This window comes from Podarcis vaucheri (assembly GCF_965113315.1).
Source record: "Podarcis vaucheri genome assembly, chromosome: 2".
NCBI lineage: Eukaryota > Metazoa > Chordata > Lepidosauria > Squamata > Lacertidae > Podarcis > Podarcis vaucheri.
The window spans coordinates 120,955,072-120,977,872 of NC_138760.1; the positions used below are offsets into that span (position 1 = coordinate 120,955,072).

The 22,801-nt window shown below is 43.8% G+C and overlaps 3 protein-coding genes across 3 annotated transcripts in view; all 3 read right to left on the reverse strand.

Annotated features, from left to right (window-relative positions):
* The window catches only part of NOTCH4 (notch receptor 4), a 151,716-nt gene extending 130,593 nt beyond the window's left edge, over positions 1–21,123 (reverse strand). Inside the window, exon 1 of the mRNA XM_082206992.1 lies at positions 21,062–21,123. The gene's annotated coding sequence lies outside the window, so the exon portion shown is untranslated. The remainder of the gene's footprint in view (positions 1–21,061) is intronic.
* Positions 1–22,596, reverse strand: part of LOC309523411 (uncharacterized protein) — a 72,985-nt gene extending 50,389 nt beyond the window's left edge. Inside the window, exon 1 of the mRNA XM_082207206.1 lies at positions 22,465–22,596. The gene's annotated coding sequence lies outside the window, so the exon portion shown is untranslated. The remainder of the gene's footprint in view (positions 1–22,464) is intronic.
* The window catches only part of LOC309523355 (uncharacterized protein), an 81,096-nt gene that overhangs the window by 29,739 nt on the left and 28,556 nt on the right, over positions 1–22,801 (reverse strand). Inside the window, exon 2 of the mRNA XM_082207134.1 lies at positions 17,560–17,746. Coding sequence (XP_082063260.1) covers positions 17,560–17,659 — 100 coding nt within the window. The 5' untranslated portion in view covers positions 17,660–17,746. The remainder of the gene's footprint in view (positions 1–17,559; positions 17,747–22,801) is intronic.

Sequence of the window (22,801 nt, forward strand, 5' to 3'; positions counted from 1 at the left end):
ATATTTAAAGATGACCAAGGAGGATTTGTTGCAATTGAAATTCAATCACAAGGAGAGAAATTTTTGATAGTAGGCATCTATGTACCAAACGAGGGGAAATCGGAATTTTTTAAGAAGTTACATGAGACTCTGATGGACCATATGATTTTGATGGGGGACATGGAGTGGTGACTACAAATATGGACAAGGCACAGAGACAGGTAGTTACTAAGGATGGTAGACTACCAAAAACTTGTTTTGACATGACTGACAATATGGATTTAGTTGACATTTGGAGAACGAAGAACTCCTTGGGAAGAGAGGGAACTTTCTTCTCTGAGGCCAAAATGACATGGACAAGAATTGACCAAATTTGGGTAACTAGAGGGCTGGCTCCGAAGACTAGAAAAGTGGAAATCTGCCCTAAAACTTGCTCCGACCACAATGCTGTGAAGATGGAAATGAAACTAACACCAATTGGTTCCTTTAGATGGAGGATGAATGACACTTTGTTTAGGAACGAAGATGTGACTAAGAAGGCCCAAAAAACCTTGAGAGACTACTTTGAGATAAATATGAACACCACTGTTGAAAAAGAGTAATCTGGGACGCAAGTAAAGCAGCTATGAGAGGATTTTTGATACAACAGAATGCAATTAAGAAGAGATCGCAAAATGAAAAAATATATATAAGATTTTGGAGAAAATAAAGGAAGGAGAGAAGAAACTGAGAGTGAAACCAAAGTCACAGGAGATTCTGAAAGAGATAAAGTTATATCAAGTACAATATATGAAAATGATGAACCAGGAAATAGAATGGAAAATTAAACAGATGAGACAAAAGACATTTGAATCGGTAAATAAATGCGGGAAACTGCTGGCTTGGCAAATGAAAAAAAGACAAAAACTCAATACCATTACGAATTTGGAAGTGGAGGGAAATAATATACAGAATCCAGTGGAGATCAGGAAGTGCTTTCAGAGGTACTTTAAACAACTATATACACAGGAGACGCAGAAAGAAATGGACATTGATCGATTTTTGAAAATAAATGGACTACAAAAAAATCTCTCAAGAAAATAAGCTAATGTTGAATTACAAAATAACGGAGCAGGAGGTAGAAGGGGCCATTAAGAACATGCAATTAGGCAAATTTCCAGGGCCGGATGGTTTGACTTCAAGATATTATAGATCCTTTAAAGAATGGTTAGTACAACCTTTAAAGAAAGTTTGCAATGAAATATTGGAAGGGAAAAAGGCACCAGAGTTGTGGAAGGAAACTTATATTACACTTATACCGAAAACAGAGTCTGAGAAGACATAGCTTAAGAACTACCGCCCCATATCTTTGCTCAACGTGGATTATAAAATTTTTGCAGATATCATGGCTAAAAGACTAAAAAAGGTTTTAGTAGAAGAAATACATAAAGATCAAGCAGGCTTTCTCCCGGGCAGGCACTTGTCTAACAATATGAGGAATATAATTAACATTTTAGAAAAATTACAAGTGAATATTAACACCAAAGCAGTTTTGATATTTGTGGACGCGGAGAAAGCCTTTGACAATATTTCCTAGAGTTTTATGAAGAAGAATTTACAGGGGATGGGGGTTGGCCAAGGTTTTGGAAATGGTATAGGTGCAATCTATTCAGAACAAAAGGCTAAATTAATTGTCAACAATGTGGTGACGGAAGAATTTAAGATAGAGAAAGGAACACGACAAGGTTGCCCAATTTTGCCTTTGCTTTTTATATCGGTCCTGGAGGTCCTTTTAAATATGATTAGAAGGGATCCATTGGTTAAAGGTATGCAAGTCGGAGCTAAACAGTACAAATTGAAAGCATTTACCAATGATCTGGTATTGACATTACAGGAGCCAGAATCTAAAGTTCCAAAAGAGTATTGGAACTGATTCAAGAATTTGGTCAGGTAGCAGGATTTAAGTTGAATAAGATGAAAACTAAGGTTTTAGAGAAAAATCTAACAGTGATTGAGAGAGAGAGGTTTCAGAAGGAGACAGGATTAACACTGGTTAAGAAAGTGAAATACCCAGGGGTTAATATGACTGCCAAGAATGTAAATTTATTTAAAGACAATTATGAAAAATGCTGGATGGAAGTGAAAAGGGATTTAGAAATATGATCAAATTTGAAGTTATCATTGCTAGGCCGAATTGCTGTGATAAAAATGAATGTATTGCCAAGGATGCTGTTTTTGTTTCAAACATTGCAAATTGTGGATAAAATGGATTGTTTCAAGAAGTGGCAGAGAGATATTTCTAGATTTGTCTGGCAGGTCAAGAAGCCTCAAATAAAATTTAAGATATTAGCTGATGCTAAAGAAACAGGTGGATTTGGAGTTCCGGGTTAGCGCCATCGGCGAATGGCAGAGTTCCTCCAACCGGAGGAATGGGCTCCGTGGAAACTGGGTCTTCCCACTGCGGCGAAGGTGGGGACCCGCTAGAAACCCCAGGTCGAGAAGCCTGGGGACGTGGGGTTCGGCAGAGCACCAAGAGCGCCTCCCCTACTCGCGAGGAAACCCCCTTTTGGGGCTCCGGAGCGAAGTGGGGTGAGCAGCGCGGTGCAGTGGACCGATTGCTATTTTCACGGACGGAAGCCGCACAGCCATCGCCAGAGAGCGCTGACTTTTTCCTGATGACATTTGGACTCTAAACAAGTACCCATGAGTAAAAACGGAAGATTTGACTAAGGAAAAATCTTTGAATTAGGTAACGAAGCGGGAAGGTCTAAACAGGAAGTCCGCCTTCCGCTTTTTGTAAACAGACTGAAGCAAAGATACAAGCTAAATAGCCTGGAATTTGATCTTAAGATTGAAATTTCCTGCACCCATGACCACCAAAACCCTCTTGACAGCAGGAGGAAAGGGGGGGGGGAGAACTTTGACCGTCTAACCCTGCAGAGAGAGTAAAGGAATATAAATTTCCAACGTCCCAAACCTGGGGACGGGACGTCAGGACAGTAATCTTTGAAGAAAACAGAATATTCTTGGACAGATAGAAATAAAAGAGAAACAAATTAACTTTAATGTTGCTCTCTGCTTTTTTGTATTGTAAGGAAACAAAGTACTAGAAAATTGAAAGTAAATTTTCCTTTGTTGGATACATTTTAAAGATGGACGTTAAATAGAAGCTGTGTCCCCTTGAGGGAGCTTGTCAGTTTTTTTGCTGCAGTCCACAGGGAGACATAACAGCTGTGAGAATCAGCATGGGACCAGATACTTGACCTTGAACAGAAATGAGCAGGGAGGAAATTCCACCTTCTGCCCTTGGCAAAGTGAATGCTTTGCTGCAGCAGCTGCATGAGGATATGAACTTGATGAATGAAAAGCTGGATTTTATGGCTGCTGTAGCCAGAAAGTATGAACTGACAGGAAAAGAAGAGAAAGAAACTTCACTACAACCAATTCAGGAAACTGACTCAAGGCAAGTCCAAGGGCAGTGGAAGATGGAAGAGGTTGCGATTGCACCTCAAAAGTTACAAAGGGAGAGATCTAAAGTCATCGAACTTGAAGAGTGTCTGCAAGTTTTTGGAGTTATGGAAATTCTTAGCTCTAGTGGGACTGTGAAACAAAATGATAAGTATCTCTGGAACAACTATTGCTTGGATTACAAAATCAGCATAGGGGAGTGGGACTGTGGGGAATGGAACAACCTGATGAAAGAAAATGGAGACTACGACTGCATGGAATTCCCCAGAGACCCACTCCCCAAGGAGAAAGGGAAGAAACTACGAAAGAATTCAACAAGGGACAAGGAAGTGTCTTATCATAAACAGGAACAAGAAAGCCAGCAGAGGGGACATGGAAGTGACCTGAGAGCCTCAGACATCAGAACACCGGATTGATGGTTAAGACTTAAAGGGAAGAAAGGTCTGACACAACCCGAAACCAGGAAGAAGGGACGACGGACAAAATCAGAAGAGAACCTCTTTTTATATATCTTTTTATTTCTGTGTAATATTAATGAAATAGCAGATTGTGCTGGAAAGGCACCAATTGGCTTTAGCAGAAAGGCTTGAAGGAGTTAAGTATAAATATGGTTTAAATTCTAAATTTTAAAGTCTATGGTCTTGAAGGTAAGATAAAGTTAAAGACAATAAAGACAGATTGCTAAGATAAATTATTTAAATAAAAATTGAGAAGTATGGGGAGAATTTGCTGAAATAATGAACAAATTAGAATACAAAAAGGGAGGTGTGAGGAGGTCTAAGACACAATCTAATGAGATAATGCAATTTGAATCTATACTTTTTTGTTTTTTTCTTTTTTCTCTTTTTTCTTCTTTTATGTTATTTTGTTGATGTTTTTAATTTTTTGTATTTTTGAAAATTTGAATAAATATTACTTTAAAAAAAAATAATAAAGAGGTGGATTTGCCCTGCCAGACCTTAAGCTTTATTATGAATCAGCTGCTTTTTGCTGGCTGAAAGAATGGCTGCTTCTTGAAAACACTGACATTCTGGACTTAGAAGGTTTTAATAATGTATTTGGGTGGCATGCATATTTGTGGTATGATAAGGTCAAAGCACATAAAGCGTTTAAAAACCATATTGTTAGGAAAGCACTGTTTAATGTCTGGATAAGATATAAGGACTTGCCTGAAAACAAAACTCCAAGGTGGCTGTCACCAATGGAAGCGAAGGCTCAGAAAAAGCTCAATATGGAGGCCAAATGGCCGAAATATTGGGAAATTTTGGAACAAGAGGGAGATAGATTAAAACTGCAGAGTTTTGAAAAACTAAAAAAACAAAGTGCGAGATTGGCTTCATTATTGCCAAATAATGGAGGCTTACAATTTGGACAAGAAAATTAGCTTCCAGGTGGAAAAATCAAAATTGGAAACAGAACTGTTAGATCCCAAATTTAAGAACTTGTCAAGAATGTATAACTTGCTGTTGAAATGGAACACTCAGGATGAAACGGTGAAATCTGCTATGATTAAATGGGCACAAGATACTGGACACAACATTATGATGGCTGACTGGGAACAGTTATGGACCACAGGTATGAAATTTATGGCATGTAATGCCTTAAGAGAGAATTTAATGAAAATGATTTACAGGTGGTACATGACACCAGTTAGGCACGCAAAAATTTATCATTTGCCCGATAATAAATGTTCGAAATGTAAAGAGACTGAAGGTACATTCTTTCACCTTTGGTGGACGTGCCCAAGGATTAAGACTTTCTGGGAGATGATCTATAATGAAATGGAAAAGGTATTTAAATATACCTTCCTGACGAAACCAGAGGCCTTTCTCCTGGGCATGGTCGGCTAATTTGTGCCTAAGAAGGATAGAACTTTCTTTATGTATGCTACAACAGCAGCAAGAATACTTATTGCAAAGTACTGCAAGACACAAGATCTACCCACCCAGGAAGAATGGCAGACAAAGGTGATGGATTACATGGAACTGGCGGAAATGACTGACAGAATCCGAGACCAGGGAGAAGAGTCGGTGGAAGAAGATTGGAAGAAATTTAAAGTTTACTTACAGAAACACTGTAAAATTAAGGAATGTTAGAAGGATGCTGGAATGAAGTTATGTGGTTTTAGCAGAAATGTTATAAAGGACTAAGTAAAAATGGATTGTTAATTGGTGAAAGAAGAGAATGTAAAATTGTTGTTGTTGTTTAGTCGTTTAGTTGTGTCTGACTCTTCGTGACCCCATGGACCAGAGAACGCCAGGCACCTCTGTCCTCCACTGCCTCCTGCAGTTTGGTCAAACTCATGCTGGTAGCCTCGAAAACACTATCCAACCATCTCGTCCTCTGTCGCCCCCTTCTCCTTGTGCCCTCCATCTTTCCCAACATCAGGGTCTTCTCCAGGGAGTCTTCTCTTCTCATGAGGTGGCCAAAGTACTGGAGCCTCAGCTTCACAATCTGTCCTTCCAATGAGCACTCAGGGTTGATTTCCTTCAGTATGGAGAGGTTTGATCTTCTTGCAGTCCATGGGACTCTCAAGAGTCTCCTCCAGCACCATAATTCAAAAGCATCAATTCTTCGGTGATCAGTCTTCTTTATGGTCCAGCTCTCACTTCCATACATCACTACTGGGAAAACCATGGCTTTAACTATACAGACCTTTGTTGGCAAGGTGATGTCTCTACTTCTCAAGATGCTGTCTAGGCCTGTCATTGCCCTTCTCCCAAGAAGCAGGCGTCTTTTAATTTCGTGGCTGCTGTCACCATCTGCAGTGATCATTGAGCCCAAGAAAGTAAAATCTCTCACTGCCTCCTTTTCTTCCCCTTCTATTTGCCAGGTGATGGGACCAGTGGCCATGATCTTCGTTTTTTGATGTTGAGCTTCAGACCATATTTTGCGCTCTCCTCTCTCACCCTCATTAAGAAGTTAATTCCTCCTCACTTTCTGCCATCAAGGTTGTGTCATCTGCATATCTGAGGTTGTTGATATTTCTTCCGGCAATCTTAATTCCGGCTAGGGATTCATCCAGCCCAGCCTTTCGCATGAATTCGGCATATAAGTTAAATAAGCAGGGAGACAAAATACAGCCTTGTCGTACTCCTTTCCCAATTTTGAACCAATCAGTTGTTCCATATCTAGTTCTAACTGTAGCTTCTTGTCCCACATAGAGATTTCTCAGGAGACAGATGAGGTGATCTGGCACTCCCATTCTTTAAGAATTTGCCATAGTTTGCTGTGGTCAACACAGTCAAAGGCTTTTGCATAGTCAATGAAGCAGAAGTAGATGTCTTTCTGGAACTCTCTAGCTTTCTCCATAATCCAGCGCATGTTTGCAATTTGGTCTCTGGTTCCTCTGCCTCTTCTAAATCCAGCTTGCACTTCTGGGAGTTCTCGGTCCACATACTGCTTGAGCCTTCCTTGTAGAATTTTAAGCATAACCTTGCTAGCGTGTGAAATGAGTGCAATTGTGCGGTAGTTGGAGCATTCTTTGGCACTGCCCTTCTTTGGGATTGGGATGTAGACTGATCTTCTCCAATCTTCTGGCCACTGCTGAGTTTTCCAAACTTGCTGGCATATTGAGTGTAGCACCTTAACAGCATCATCTTTTAAAATTTTAAATAGTTCAGCTGGAATACCATCACTTCCACTGGCCTTGTTATTTGCAGTGCTTTCTAAGGCCCATTTGACTTCACTTTCCAGGATGTCTGGCTCAAGGTCAGCAACCACACTCCCTGGGGTGTACGGGACATCCATTTCTTTATGGCATAATTCCTCTGTGTATTCTTGCCACCTCTTCTTGATGTCTTCTGCTTCTGTTAGGTCCTTACCACTTTTGTCCTTTATTATGGGAATCTTTGTACGAAATGTTCCTTTCATATCTCCAATTTTCTTGAACAGATCTCTGGTTCTTCCCATTCTATTGCTTTCCTCTATTTCTTTGCATTGCTCGTTTAAGAAGGTCTTCTTGTCTCTCCTTGCTATTCTTTGGAAATCTGCATTCAATTTCCTGTATCTTTCACCATCTCCCTCGCATTTTGCTTGCCTTCTCTCCCCCGCTATTTGTAAGGCCTCATTGGACAGCCACTTTGCTTTCTTGCATTTCTTTTTCCATTGGGATGGTTTTCGTTGCTGCCTCCTGTATAATGTTATGAGCCTCCATTCATAGTTTTTCAGGCACTCTGTCCACCAAATCTAAATCCTTAAACCTGTTCCTCACTTCCACTGTGTATTCATAAGGGATTTGACTTAGATTGTATCTTACCGGCCCAGTGGTTTTTCCTACTTTCTTCAGTTTAAGCTTGAATTTTGCTATAAGAAGCTGATGATCTGAGCCACAGTCAGCTCCAGGTCTTGTTTTTGCTGACTGTATAGAGCTTCTCCATCTTTGGCTGCAGAGAATATAATCAATCTGATTTCAATGCTGCCCATCTGGTGATGTCCATGTGTAGAGTCGTCTCTTGTGTTTTTGGAAAAGCGTGTTTGTGATGACCAGCTTGTTCTCTTGACAGAACTCTATTAGCCTTTGCCCTGCTTCGTTTTGATCTCCAAGGCCAAACTTGCCAGTTGTTCCTTTTATCTCTTGACTCCCTACTTTAGCATTCCAATCCCCTATGATGAGAAGAACATCCTTCTTTGGTGTCACTTCTATAAGGTGTTGTAAGTCTTCATAGAATTGGTCAATTTCAGTTTCTTCAGCACCAGTAGTTGGTGCATAAACTTGGATTACTGTGATGTTAAAAGGTCTGCCTTGGATTTGTCGAGTTTGGAACTTAACAGGTTAAGTTGTTCCCATGATGCCACAACATTCTGACGTCAGCTTTCGAAGCTGGGAGGAGTTTGGGAGGAGTTTTCAGTTCTCTCTCTGTGCTCTGAGGGGAAAGGAAGCAGCTTTGTCATGGCTGCAAGTAGTCCTGGTTTTTCCGGAGATTTGTTGGAATAAACAACTGTAAATAGACAAACCTGTACTCTGTGTGTTTGTCAAAGGACGTGATAGCTTTTACCCGCTGTGTAACTCTGCTGGGCGTGACTGGACGACGGAGCTAAGTGGCGCAGCTGAGGGAAGCGTGCCGGACGGCAATAAAGAGCTAAAGCTAATTGTGGATCGTAAATCAATTAGCGAGGGTCACGCCAAAAACAATCAATCAATTTCACAGGATTCGTATCAAGATCATTCTATCATTTTTGAGATTGCATCCCAGTACAGCCTTCGCCACTCTTTTGTTGACTATGAGGGCCACTCCATTTCTTTTACGGGTTTCTTGCCCACAGTAGTAGATATGATGGTCATCCGAACTGAATTCACCCATTCCTGTCCATTTTAGTTCACTGATGCCCAGGATGTCAATATTTATTCTTGCCATCTCATTTTTGACCACCTCCAACTTACCCAGGTTCATGGTTCTTACATTCCAGGTTCCTATGCAATATTTTTCTTTACAGCATTGGACTTTCCTTTCGCTTCCAGGCATATCCTGGAAGAATGTAAAATTACAATATATTAAGATAAATTATTAGGATAAAAACAAAGATGGAAAGGATTTGCTGAAATATCTAACTGAACTAGAATACAAAAAAGGGAGGTGTGAGGAGGTCAAGGAAACAAGCAAATGAAAGATAAGTAATGGGAAGGTTTGATTTGTTTTTTAATTGTATTTTTCTGTTTTTTTCTTCTGTTTGTTTTTACTTGTTGTGATGTATTGTCTTGTTTTTTGCTTAATTTGGTGTTTTCTCTTTTTTCCTTTTGTAACCTTTAAAACTTTAATAAATATTTTTTTAAAAATAGTTGGTGTATTCTAACTGCTCTACTGCAGCTGAAGTTGGTGTCTTATAAGGTGTCGATATGGACTGAAGCTTTCCACATTCAGTACATTTAAATGGTTTCTCCTGTGTGAGTTCGTTGGTGTCTTCTAAGTGCTTTGTTTTGACTGAAACACTCTCCACATTCAATACATTTAAATGGTTTATCCCCTGTGTGAGTTCGTTGGTGTCTTCTAAGGTGTCCACTTTCACTGAAGCTCTTTCCACATTCAATACATTTAAATGGTTTCTCCCCCGTGTGAGTTCGTTGATGTCTTTTAAGTTTTCCATTTTGACTGAAGCACTTTCCACATTCAGTACATTCAAATGGTTTATCCCCTGTGTGAGTTCGTTGGTGTCTTCTAAGGTCTCCACTTCCACTGAAGCTCTTTCCACATTCAATACATTTAAATGGTTTCTCCCCAATGTGAGTTCGTTCGTGCATTCTAAGTGTTCCATATCGACTGAAGATCTTTCCACATTCAATACATTTAAATGGTTTCTCCCCTGTGTGAGTTAGTTGGTGTATTCTAAGTGTTCCATTTAGACTGAAGCACTTTCCACATTCAATGCATTTAAATGGTTTCTCCCCCGTGTGAGTTAGTTGGTGTCTTCTAAGTGTTCCACTTTCACTGAAGCTCTTTCCACATTCAATACATTCAAATGGTTTCTCCCCCGTGTGAGTTAGTTGGTGTCTTCTAAGTGTTCCACTTTCACTGAAGCTCTTTCCACATTCAATACATGCAAATGGTTTCTCCCCCGTGTGAGTTTTTTGGTGTTTTCTAAGTGTTCCACTTTCACTGAAGCTCTTTCCACATTCAATACATGCAAATGGTTTCTCCCCTGTGTGAGTTCGTTGGTGTATTCTAAGGTGTTCACTTCTACTGAAGCTCTTTCCACATTCAATACATTGAAATGGTTTCTCTCCTGTGTGAGTTCGTTGGTGTATTCTAAGGTGTCCATATTGACTGAAGCTCTTTCCACATTCAATACATTTAAATGGTTTATCCCCTGTGTGAGTTCGTTGGTGTCTTCTAAGGTGTCCACTTTCACTGAAGCTCTTTCCACATTCAGTACATTTAAATGGTTTCCACCCTGTGTGAGTTCCTTGATGTTTACTAAGAGTTCTATTTTCCCTGAAGGTCTTTCGATAGTCAGTACATCTAAATGGTTTCTCCCCCGTGTGAGTTCGTTGGTGTCTTCTCAGTCTTCCACTGTGACTAAAGCACATACCACACTCCAGGCATTTAAACTTTTTCTTTGTTCTTCCCAATGATTTCACAGATGACTCCATAGAATTCTGGCCATCATCTTCCTCACCTGTTTGGGAGGGGGGGAGAATCCTGTTAAGACTTTCAAGAAAGACAAGAAAGGAACTAAAAAACACGTCAATCCCAATATGCACCATCTCTTATTCTAACAGTCTCCATTCTCCACTGTCCTCTCTTACGTTCCAAACCTCTAGGAATGTAGATGAGATAATGGCAAGAATGAGACATAATCACTCCATTCACTTAATAAAATGCATTTATGTTATAATTTATGGTGGAACTGGCTTCTTAGACACATCTCTGTACAGTGGTACCTCGGGTTAAGTACTTAATTCGTTCTGGAGGTCCGTACTTAACCTGAAACTGTTCTTAAGCTGAAGCAGCATTTTAGCTAATGGGGCCTTCACCGCCGGAGCACGATTTCTGTTCTCATCCTGAAGCAAAGTTCTTAACCTGAAGCACTATTTCTGGGTGAGCAGAGTCTGTAACCTGAAGCATATGTAACCTGAAGCGTATGTAACCCGAGGTACCACAGTATTTCTCTTTTCCAGGGAGGAAATGATCACAGGCTTGAATAGCAGTCTCTCCTATGACTAAGAAGTAAAACTTTTGTGTTACTATGCCACATGTAACTGTAAAAATATTGCAATATATTAGAACAGGCATCCCCAAACTTGGCCCTCCAGATGTTTTGGGACTACAATTCCCATCATCCCTGACCACTGATGCTGTTAGCTAGGGACATTGGGAGTTGTAGTCCCAAAACATCTGGAGGGCCAAGTTTGGGGATGCCTGTATTAGAACATAAGAAGAGCCTGTTCGATTGGGCAAAGGCCCCCCTAGTCCAGCATCCTGTTCTCACAGTGGTCAACTAAATGCCTGCGGGAAACCAGCAAGCAGGATTTGAGTACAAGAGCCCCCTGCCTTCCTGTGCTTTCAGTCTAATCCTCTTTTTCAAGCTATCCAAGTTGTTGGCCATCACTCCTGTAGGATGGAAGTCCATAGAAATCCATTTAGACTATTGCTCATATTTTGGGCAATAGAATAAAAGGTGTTTTAGCAGAAAAAATTCATCACAAGCAGGCCTGCTTTCTACCAGGATGTCGGATGAAGGAGAATAAAAGGAATATAATTGATATTATTGAATATTTGAAAGTAAGAAATGAGAAAAAAGTGGCCTTAATGTTTATAGATGCTGAAAAGGCTTTTGATAATGTTTCATGGGCTTTTATGAAAAATATAAAAGAAAAAATGAATTATGGGGAAGCAATTTATTTTTACCAACAGTCTATGCTGATTGTTAATAAGGTTATAACAGAAAAGTGTAAAATAATGAAGGGGACAAGACAAGGATATCCCCTATCACCATTATTATTTATTTTGGTATTAGAGGCCCTGGTGAGAGAGAAAAAGTGGAGAAATTAATTACAGGAATAACAGTAGAAAATAAAGCATATAAATTAAAAGCTTATACAGTAATTGTAATTATAGTGGATCCCAAAAATACTCCACCGAAGGTGGTAGAAAAGATACAGGACTTCGGGCAGGCCGGAGGCTTTAACTAAACAAGAATAAGACTAAGTTTTTGGTAAAAAACACAATGGAGCAAGATCAAAAGGAATTACAACAAAAAACAGAGTTAGTTATAGTGGTACCTCGCAAGACGAACGCCTCGCAAGACGGAAAACCCGCTAGACGAAAGGTTTTTCCGTTTTGGAGGCGCTTCGCAAAACGAATTTCCCTATGGGCTTCCTTCGCAAGACGAAAGCCCATAGGGAAATCTCCAGGACAGCGGGGAAGTGCAGCGCGTCTTCCCCACCCTCCTCGGACCTCCTCCGAAGGCTGGCGGCGGGCGGAGAGACCTCCTCCCGCCGCCAGCCTTCGTTTCTCCGCTATCCCAGACGGCTTTTGAAGGCAGGCGGGGGGGAGCAAAGACTTTCACCCCCCGCCCGCCTTCAGAAGAGGTCCAGGACCTCTTCTGAAGGCCGGCGGGGGCAAAAGTCTTTGCTCCCCCCTGCCTGCCTTCCCGGGAGAGCGGAGAAACGCAGCCCCTTTCTCCGCTGTCCCGGAGGGCTTTTGAAGGCAGGCGGGGGGAGCATAGACTTTCGCCCCCTGCCCGCCTTCAGAAGAGGTCCAGGACCTCTTCTGAAGGCCGGCGGGGGCAAAAGTCTTTGCTCCCCCCTGCCTGCCTTCCCGGGAGAGCGGAGAAACGCAGCGCCTTTCTCCGCTGTCCCGGAGGGCTTTTGAAGGCAGGCGGGGGAGAGCATAGACTTTCGCCCCCCGTCCACCTTCAGAAGAGGTCCAGGAGCTCTTCTGAAGGCGGGCGGGGGGGCGAAAGTCTTTGCTCCCCCCTCCCTGCCTTCTCGGGAGAGCGGAGAAACGCAGCGTGTTTCTCCGCTATCCCGGAGGGCTTTTGAAGGCAGGCGGGGGGGGAGCATAGACCTTCGCCCCCCGCCCACGTTCAGAAGAGGTCCTGGACCTCTTCTGAAGGCCAGCGGGGGCCAAAAGTCTTTGTCCCCCCTGCCTGCCTTCCCGGGGGCTTTTAAATCGCCCCAGGACAGCGAAGAAGTCCCCCGCTGCCCCGGGGCTTTTTAAAATGCTGGCGGGCGGCAGCGGAGGCTTCGCTCCCGCCCGCCAGCATTTTAAGATCACCCCGGACAGCGGAGAAGTCCCCCGCTGTCCCGGGGCTTTTTAAAATGCTGGCGGGCGACAGCGGAGGCATCGCTCCCGCCCGCCAGCATTTTAAGATCACCCCAGACAGCGGAGAAGTCCCCCGCTGTCCCGGGGCTTTTTAAAATGCTGGCGGGCGACAGCGGAGGCATCGCTCCCGCCCGCCAGCATTTTAAGATTGCCCCGGACAGCGGAGAAATCCCCCGCTGTCCCGGGCCTTTTTAAAATGCTGGCGGGCGACAGCGGAGGCATCGCTCCCGCCCTCCAGCATTTTAAGATCGCCCCGGACAGCGGAGAAGTCCCCCGCTGTCCCGGGGCTTTTTAAAATGCTGGCAGGCGACAGCGGAGGCATCGCTCCCGCCCGCCAGCATTTTAAGATCGCCCCGGACAGCGGAGAAGTCCCCCGCTGTCCCGGGTTTTTTTTTTAAAATGCTGGGGGTGGGAAGAAAAGCCCTTGGTCCTCCCCCAGCCTTCAGAAGAGGTCGGGGGACAGACTGTCCCTGGACCTGGTCTGAAGTCGGTTTCCATAGGAACGCATTAATTGATTTTCAATGCATTCCTATGGGAAACCGTGCTTCGTAAGACGGAAAAATCGCAAGACGACAAAACGTGCGGAACGAATTAATTTCGTCTTGCGAGGCACCACTGTATACATAACAAAGTCAAATACTGAGGTATTTGTTTGACAGCTAAGAATATTAATATTTTTAAAGACAATTACAAGAATGAGTGGAAAGAAATAAAAAGAGCTTTAGAGATATGGGGAAGAATGAATTTATCATTTTGGGGAAGAATATCAGTAATAAAACTGAATGAATTGCCAAAAATGTTATTTTTATTCCAATCAGTCCTGGCAATAGGCAACGCAGGATGCTTTGAAAAATGGCAAGAAGATATATCTAGGTTTATCTGACAAGGGACGAAATCAAGTATAAAAAATAAATTATTAACAGATGTAAGAGAGAGAGGAGGTTTCGCCCTGCCGGATTTGAAACTTGTCAGGGAACTGCCATTGGAGCTAGAGGCGGAGGCAAGGCTCCCAAGCGATGCTGGAGAAGGGCCCAGCAGGGAGAGAGGCAGCTCATCGGCTGGGGAAGGAAATCAGCGTAACACCAGGGATAAAGGGGGGCAGATGGGGGAATCTGCGAGGGGGCTCCAGGACTCCTCGCCGGAGACCAGCGGGGAGAGAACGGGTCCTCTGCTGCCCACACCCACCCTGCGCAGAAGACTTCCGTGCAGGGAGAGTAGGCGGAGACTTGGTGTCAAAGAACTTCTTTGCTGGAAGAGGTTCAAGAAACGCCCACTGGCGGATTCTGCTAGCAACTGAAACAGCCACGAAGTGAAGGGCTGTTCAGACAGAAACGGTTTAACCAGGCAACCTAGACAGGAGTGGCGGCAACTTACGCACGAGCAACCCCTATAACCATTACAAAACTTTATTATGAAGCATCCTATATCTGCTAGAACCGGGAATGGAAAACACAGATACTGTATTTTAGATCTGGAAGAACACAAATAATGGATAGCATGCATATTTATGGTAGGAAAAGGCCAAGGTGTTTAGAGCTTTTAAGAATCATATAGTAAGAAAACCAATTTGTAGGGTATGGGAGAAGTATAAAAATTTGCTTGAGTAAAAAATACCCTGGTGGCTTTCCCCCTTGGAAGTAATATCTCTGGGGAAAAAATGAATATGAGAAGTTATCAGCCGACTTATAGAAAGCTGTTAACTGAAGTTGAAAACCAACTGAAATTAAAAGATTTTGAAGAGATAAGGGAAGCTTTAACTGACTGGTTACAGTACTATCAACTAAACGATATCTTTAAGGTAGACAAAAAGAAAGGTTTTAGTTAAGAGACATCACATTTCAAAAAAAACTCTTAGGAAGTAACATAAAAAGATCTGTCTAAAATGTGTAACTTGCTCCTAGAACGGTATACAAAGGATGAACAGGTCAAATCAGTTATGACTAAATGGGAAAGGGACTTAGGACATAACATACAAATGGCAGATTGGGAGAGGCTTTGGAAAACAGATCTGAAATTCACAGCTTGCTGTACATTGAAAGAAAACTACATGAAAATGATGTACTGGTGGTATTTGACTCCTAGTAAGTTATCTAAAATGTATAGAGAAAGTTCAAATATCTGAGGGAAGTGTAAAGAGGAAGTGGGTACCGTTTGCTATATGTGGTGGTCATGTAAGATAACAGTATCATTTTGGGAAATGGTATATAATGAAAAAGTAGAGACATCACCTTGCCAACAAAGGCCCATACAGTAAAAGCTATGGTTTTCTCAGTAGTGATGTATGGAAGTGAAAGCTGGACCATAAAGAAAGCTGATCGCCGAAGAATTGATGCCTTTAAATTATGGTGCTGGAGGAGACTCTTGAGAGTCCCATGGACTGAAAGAAGATCAAACCTATCCATTCTTAAGGAAATCAGCCCTGAGTGCTCACTGGAAGGACAGATCCTGAAGCTGAGGCTCCAATACTTTGGCCACCTCATGAGAAGAGAAGACTCCCTGGAAAAGACCCTAATGTTGGGAAAGATGGGGGCCCAAGGAGAAGGGGACGACAGAGGACGAGATGGTTGGATAGTGTTCGCGAAACTACCAGCATGAGTTTGACGAAACTGCGGGAGGCAGTGGAAGACAGAAGTGCCTGGCGTGCTCTGGTCCATGGGGTCATGAAAAGTTGGACACGACTAAACGGCTAAACAACAACAACAAATATAATGAATTGGGAAAAAATGTTTAAAATAATGTTTGTTAAGAATGTAGAAGCATATTTATTTGGAATTACAGGTACTGAGATCGCAAAAGACCAGGAAAGACTATGTATGCAACAACAGCTGCACAGATGTTATTATCCCAACGATGGAAAGATGCAATAATCCCAACTAGGGAAGAATGGCAAGCCAAACTGCTGGACTCGGCCGAAATGGCAAAATTAGCCGCGAGACTCGGGAATCAAGAAAACAAGGACTTTAAAAAAGAATGGGGAAATTTTATAATTTACCTATGAGATTACTGCACGCAAATCAAAAAGTTAGCTGGACTTTAGGAATCACTTGTAAATAGGTTTATGGACAATTTAGATAAATGAAAACTGTGGAGAATGTATCTATACAATGGTACCTCGTGTTACGTAACCCTCTGGTATCTTTCCGGGTTTTGTTGCTCGCATGCGTAGAAACACTCTATTGCGCCGCGTGCGTGTACAGAAGCGGTCCTCCGGTTTGCAAAAAACTCGGGATCTGTCTGGGGCTCCTTAACGGATCCCGTCTGCAAACGGAGGTACCACTGTATGTAGTTTTGGAAAAATTAATATAAGGACCCATGAAAGGGATGGAGCGAAGTCATGTGATTCAGAGAATCTCATGAAATGATTAGAAAAATGTCTTTGATATAAACTTGTATTTGTAAAAAACAATAAAAATATTTCAAAAAAAGAGGGATTGACTATGCTTCTGTTGATTCATCATTTGCAAACCCAGAAGTAGGTGTTCCTGTTTTTGAAGTTTGCCTCGGAACTCAAACGTGCTCCTGAGCTTCCATTTTTACTGTTGCGCAGCAAATTTAAGTGCCCCCCATCCGATTTAAGGCTTTTTTTCATTCCGTTTTACCCTTGAGCAGCTAATTTAAGTTGTCTCCATCGTAATCAAGGCCTATTTCATCCCATTTGTTCCCTTGCACAGCTAATTTAAGCTCCTCCGCCCCCATCAATATTCAAGCCATTCCTGGTTGCAGTGTTCTGAGGTGACATTTGCTGCTTTAGTTTTTTCCTATTTTTTGTGTTTTTGTGGCTTTTTCATTTTTGACTGAGGCTTGTTTATTTGTTTTATGATTGATTTACAGATTGACTGTGGAAAGGGATAAAAGCCCCCATTTAATCAATGACTATCATCAGTGCAGGTACAGAAAAAAATAATTTTAATTTTTTCATCTACAATGCTGTCTTATTTATTTTATGGTACAGAACATTGATTATTGCTTTCTTTTTATGGATCAATGGTCTTGTTAGATAGTAAAATTCATGTTACATTGCTGTTTTAGGGGTTGTTTTTAAAAGTCTGGAACGGATTAATGCATTACTTTCTATGGGGAAACATGCCTTGGTTTATGAACGCTTTGGTTTTGGAAGACTTCTGGAACAATTAAGTTTGAGAACCGAGGTACCACTGTAACTCCTAAGATTTAAAATCCTGGAGGAAGAAAATCTGTCCCCACTACTTGATGAAAGGGATTCAAGAAACAAAGAGCTGCTTCGGAGAAGGCCTCACCCCTTCCTTATGGTTCAGGAACTTCCTTCCATTTGTCTCCTCTCCATCTTTTCCTCTTTCTCCCTCCACCATCCATCTATCCCTCTCCCCATCTCCTCTCCCCTGGAACTCACCAGATTTCTCCAAGGGTCCTGGGAGGGAATGCTCAGAGGTTGTGGGGAGGGATGCGGGAGACAGCCTGACCAAGTCAACCGTCCATCTTCCTCCTTCCATCCTGGCCAGGGTTGCAGGTTCAGTCTCAGCTAGGTTTGAAGGTCCAGCTTCCTGAGGAGCGCAGAATCCAGAGCAAGTTGCAGCTTCCTGGGAGGGAAGAAGAAGCCAAGGGAGTCTGAGAGCCCCTGCAGGGATTCTCCTGCCCAAGACATTCTGCTGCCCCTGGAGAAACCCCAACTGGATACCCCCTTCCCAAGATCCTCCACCCATTTTCAAACACCCTTGCAAATTCCTTTCACCTGCCTGTCCCACCTCCCTTCCTAAGGCTGGCATGGTATGCACATTAGTGGCCTGAGAGTAGATCCCTTGGAACTTAAGAGTTAATCTGCAAAGGACTGCTCTGAATACATGGGTGGCCCTTGCATGGAGAAGAAGGAAGCCCCTTGCTTGCATCTGGACCCCCTGGGAGAGGCGGGGGATCCGCCCACTGCTCCCTCCGCCCTCACTGCCCCCTCCTCTGCCCTCCTGCCCTGCAAACACCCTTTGCTCCTGTTGCTTCAGGGGAGAGAGGCAGGAAGAGCCTTCAAACCCATCCGTTTCCTCCTCTGCAGCCCAGTGAGAGGGGAAGGAGCGGCAGCACGTGGTTCGCTTCAGATACACACATGGTTTACTGGGATTGTGAATGAACACGTCCTCTGCCTTCCATGCGGTGGGAGTGGGGGGGGGTTAAAAGTGGTGAGGAGCCCCCCTCCAGTCCTTTTGGGAAACAGGAGCTTTGGTCAGGAGTAAACAACTTAGATGGCAAGTTCACAAGAGAAGCACTTTGGAGCACTGCTTGCTAATACTATGTGTTTGGACCTAGAGGACAACATACACGTTTACGCCACGGGATTCCTTAAAGATGGCATTTCTTTATATTTGAGGGCCATTTCTACAAAACAGTAGTCTTATGATGGCAGCCCTATATAGGGAAGTTTTCGATGTTTTAAAATTTTTGGTGTTTTTGTTGGAAGCCGCCCAGAGTGGCTGAGGCAACACAGTTTTTATTTATTTATATTATTATTATTATTATTATTATTATTATTATTATTCCCTCCTAAGCACATCTTGCTATGCATGCTGGTCAGAGACTTTGTCCCAGCCCCCCCTTGACCGCAAGAGGGCTTCCTATTTTTACTGCTGTTCTTTAAATTTCTATACTGCCCTTCCTCCAAAGATCACAGGGCAGCTTCCAATAATAATAATAATAATAATAATAATAATAATAATAATTTTTTATACCCCGCCCTCCCCAGCCAAGTCCGGGCTCAGAGCGGCTTACAAGCAATAATAAAAACAAGTTGAATGATTACAACTTAAAAACAAAATTAAAATACAACATTAAAATATTGAAACATTAAAATATTAAAATGTAGCCTCCTCGCAGGAGGAGAAGGAAAGAAAAAAGAGAGGGAGGGAATCAAACTGGCACCAAGCCAAAGGCCAGGCGGAACAACTCTGTCTTACAGGCCCTGCGGAAATATATCAGATCCTGCAGGGCCCTGGTCTAATGAGGCAGAGCATTCCACCAGGCCGGAGCCAGAGTTGAAAAGACCCTGGCTCTGGTTGAAGCCAATCTAACTTCCTTAGGGCCCGGGACCACTAGGGTGTTGCTATTTATGGACCTTGAGGCTCTCCATGGGGCATACTGGGAGAGGCGGTCCCATAGGTATGAGGGTCCTAGGCCGTGAAGGGCTTTAAAGGTCAAAAGCAGCACCTTAAATCTGACCCTGTACTCCACCGGGAGCCAGTGCAGCTTGAAAAGCACTGGATGAATATGTTCCCATGGCAAGAGACCCCGTGAGGAGCCTGGCTGCAGCATTCTGCACCTGCTGGAGTTTCTGGGACAGTTTCAAGGGCAGCCCTGCGTAGAGCGAATTACAGTAGTCAAGCCTGGAAATGACTGTCGCATGGATCACTGTGGCCAGGTCGGGGCGGGAAAGGTAAGGGACCAACTGCTTGATGCGGCGAAGGTGGAAAAATGTCACCTTGGCTGTTGCTGTAATTTGCGCCTCCCTGAAAAGGGAGGCGTCAAGGATTATACCCAAACTCTTAACGGAAGGCAATGGCACTAATTGGGCCCCCGCAAGAGAAGGGAGTTGGTCTCTCATCCCCATGCCATCCCGACCCAGCCATAGGACCTCTGTCTTCAAAGAATTTAGTTTCAATCGGCTCCCACGAAACCATCCAGCTGCCAAGCATCTGGTCAGTGTGTTCGGGGCGGAGTTGGTGTGGCCATCCATTAGCAGATAGAGCTGAGTGTCATCAGCATATTGGTGACAGCCCAGCCCAAAGCTCCGGATAATCTGGGCAAGGGGGCGCATAAGGATGTTTAAAAGCATCGGGGAGAGAATTGTGCCCTGTGGCACTCCACACACCAAGGAGTGGTGTGACGACACTTCCCTCCCTAGTGCCACCCTCTGTCCCCGACCAGAGATAAAAGAGCACAGCCAGTTACGGGCTATGCCCTGTATCCCCACGTCTGCGAGGCGGTGGTCCAGAAGATCATGATCGACCATGTCAAAGGCAAAGATAATGATCGACCATTGACAAATGTAGAAGGATCACCAGTCCTGACCCGCCTCGATCCAGTTGTTTACGGAGATCATCTGTTAGGGCAACCAGAGCCGTCTCGGTCCCAAAACCAGGACGGAAACCGGACTGAAATGGATCTAAAGCCGATGTTTCCTCCAGAAACCAACCAAGCTGTTCGGCAACCGCTCTCTCAATTACCTTACCCAAGAGAAAAACACAGAGATGCATAGCAGAGTAAGAAATAAAAACAACACCCCCCAACTCAGTTGTGAAGTCCATAGATTGTTTAATAAGCCAGACCCCTGGGAGAAGAGCAAGGCTTTCGCCTGTTGCCTAAAGATAAGGTCCTCCTCCGAGGGGTCTTCTGCTGGGGTATAGATACTAAATTTAAATTACAGTGGTACCTTGGGTTAAATACTTAATTCGTTCTGGAGGTCCGTTCTTAACGTGAAACTGTTCTTAACCTGAAACACCACTTTAGCTAATGGTGCCTCCTGCTGCTGGAGCACGATTTCTGTTCTCATCCTGAAGCAAAGTTCTTAACCCGAGGTACTATTTCTGAGTTAGCAGAGTCTGTAACCTGAAGCGTATGTAACCCGAAGTAGCACTGTAATACTATTAAGGCGATCCTGGCCAGCAATGCCCACCCCTCTCCCCTCTCCCCCCTCCTTCCCTGCAGCTCCCTTTGTACCAGATCCCTGCAGGAGGAAGCTTCTCCCCCCCTTCCCCTTCAAGGCCCCCTTTTAAGAGAACAGCTCCCTTCCCTCCCTTCTCTTCTCCCCGCCCGGATCTTGTGCAGGGCCGCCTCTCCCCGTCCGGGGGCTTCTCATCCTGGACCCCCTCGCAAAGCCCCTTTCCCTCCTTCCCCGCCCTTTGCTTTGCACTCACCCGAAATCCCAGGCAGCGGGGGCGGGAATGGGAGCCCCCGCGTGGGAGGCAGGGAGTGAGGGCGCTTACTTAGGAGGCTTGATTAGGAAGCAGCCCCTCCTCCGCCTCCGCAGGATGCAGCCCCCCTTCCCGCCTCCTCCCCTCCCTCCTTTGCCAGCTCCAATTTTATCTCTGCTGGTGAAGCCGGAAGTGGAAGCAACTCAGAGGAGGAAGGAGAAGTTTCTCTCCACGCTCAGCCTCTTGTCTGTTATTTGATAATTGGGGGAAGGAAAACCTTGTAGCACCCAACCAATGGGAAGAGGAGGGAGGGAACGTGTGTATAGGGAATATAAGATCATTCTTTGCGCCAGCTGGACTGTGCCTGCTTTGGCTCCCAGCTCCTGCAAGAATACATTGTCCTCACTAAGGGCTTGCCGATCAGAAGGTTGGCTGTTCGAATCCCCGCGAAGGGGTGAGCTCCCATTGCTCTGTCTCTGCTCCTGCCAACCTAGCAGTTCGAAAGCACATCAAACTGCAAGTAGATAAATAGGTACCTGTTGTAAACAAAATCTGCCCTTATTCCCTTATGGGGGTCACAAGAGCCCTTATAGAGTCCTTTGCCGGTTCTCCATCAGTTGGAGAAAATCAAAGAAGCCAACCAGAGAATATTGAGAAGCAAAGCAGCTAGTAAGCCTGATCTTTATTGAACTGTTGCAACAGGTTGCTCCCCTCACAGTCAGGAGAAAGGAGGAGGACCCCGGACAAAGGTGTGCCTGCCATTATATAGAACTTTTAAATTCCCTGCCCTGGAGCTCAAGACCACCCCTCCATACATCATACATACATCACAGAATGAGTGTAACCCAAGACCACCCCCCACCAACATCATACTTACACCACAGAAAAGGTGGTCTACAACAGAACTTTGAACCACGGACCTAGTGGTGGGAGGAAAAAATCCTTAAATAAGAGACACGGGGGAATGATTAATGGACTTCAATGTCTGTACACTAATGCGCAAAGCATGGGAAATAAACAAGATGAGCTTGAGCTCTTGGTACAGCAAGCTAAATATTGACATAATAGGCATCACTGAAACCTGGTGGGATAAGTCCCACGATTGGAATGTAATAATGGGGGGATACAATCTATTTCAGAGAAACAGACCAGACAAGAAAGGAGGAGGAGTGGCGTTATATGTCAGGGATGTGTATACCTGTGAAGAGATCCAAGATTTAGAACCTCAAAGCCAAAGTGAGAGCATTTGGGTCAAAATTAAGGGAGAGAAGAATAACAGAGACCTCATTGTGGGAGTTTACTATAGATCCCCAAGCCAAACGGAGGACATAGATGATGCCTTCCTGGAACAGATGGCCAAGCATGCAAAAGGAAGGGAGATAGTAGTAATGGGGGACTTCAATTACCCGGATATTTGTTGGACGTCAAACTCAGCCAAGAGCATAAGGTCAAACAGATTCCTCACTGGCCTTGCAGACAACTTCATTGTCCAGAAAGTGGGAGAAGCAACAAGAGGAACAGCCATTTTAGATCTGGTCCTAACCAATGTTGATGACCTGGTTAGTGGGGTAGATGTGGAAGGATCATTAGGCGCGAGTGATCATGCTCTTCTGAAGTTTACTATACAGCGGAAAGGAGCAGCCAAGCATACTAGGACTCAATTTCTTGACTTTAAGAAAGCCGACTTCATAAAACTTAGGGAAGTGCTGGGTGAGATCCCATGGACAACAATACTAAAAGGAA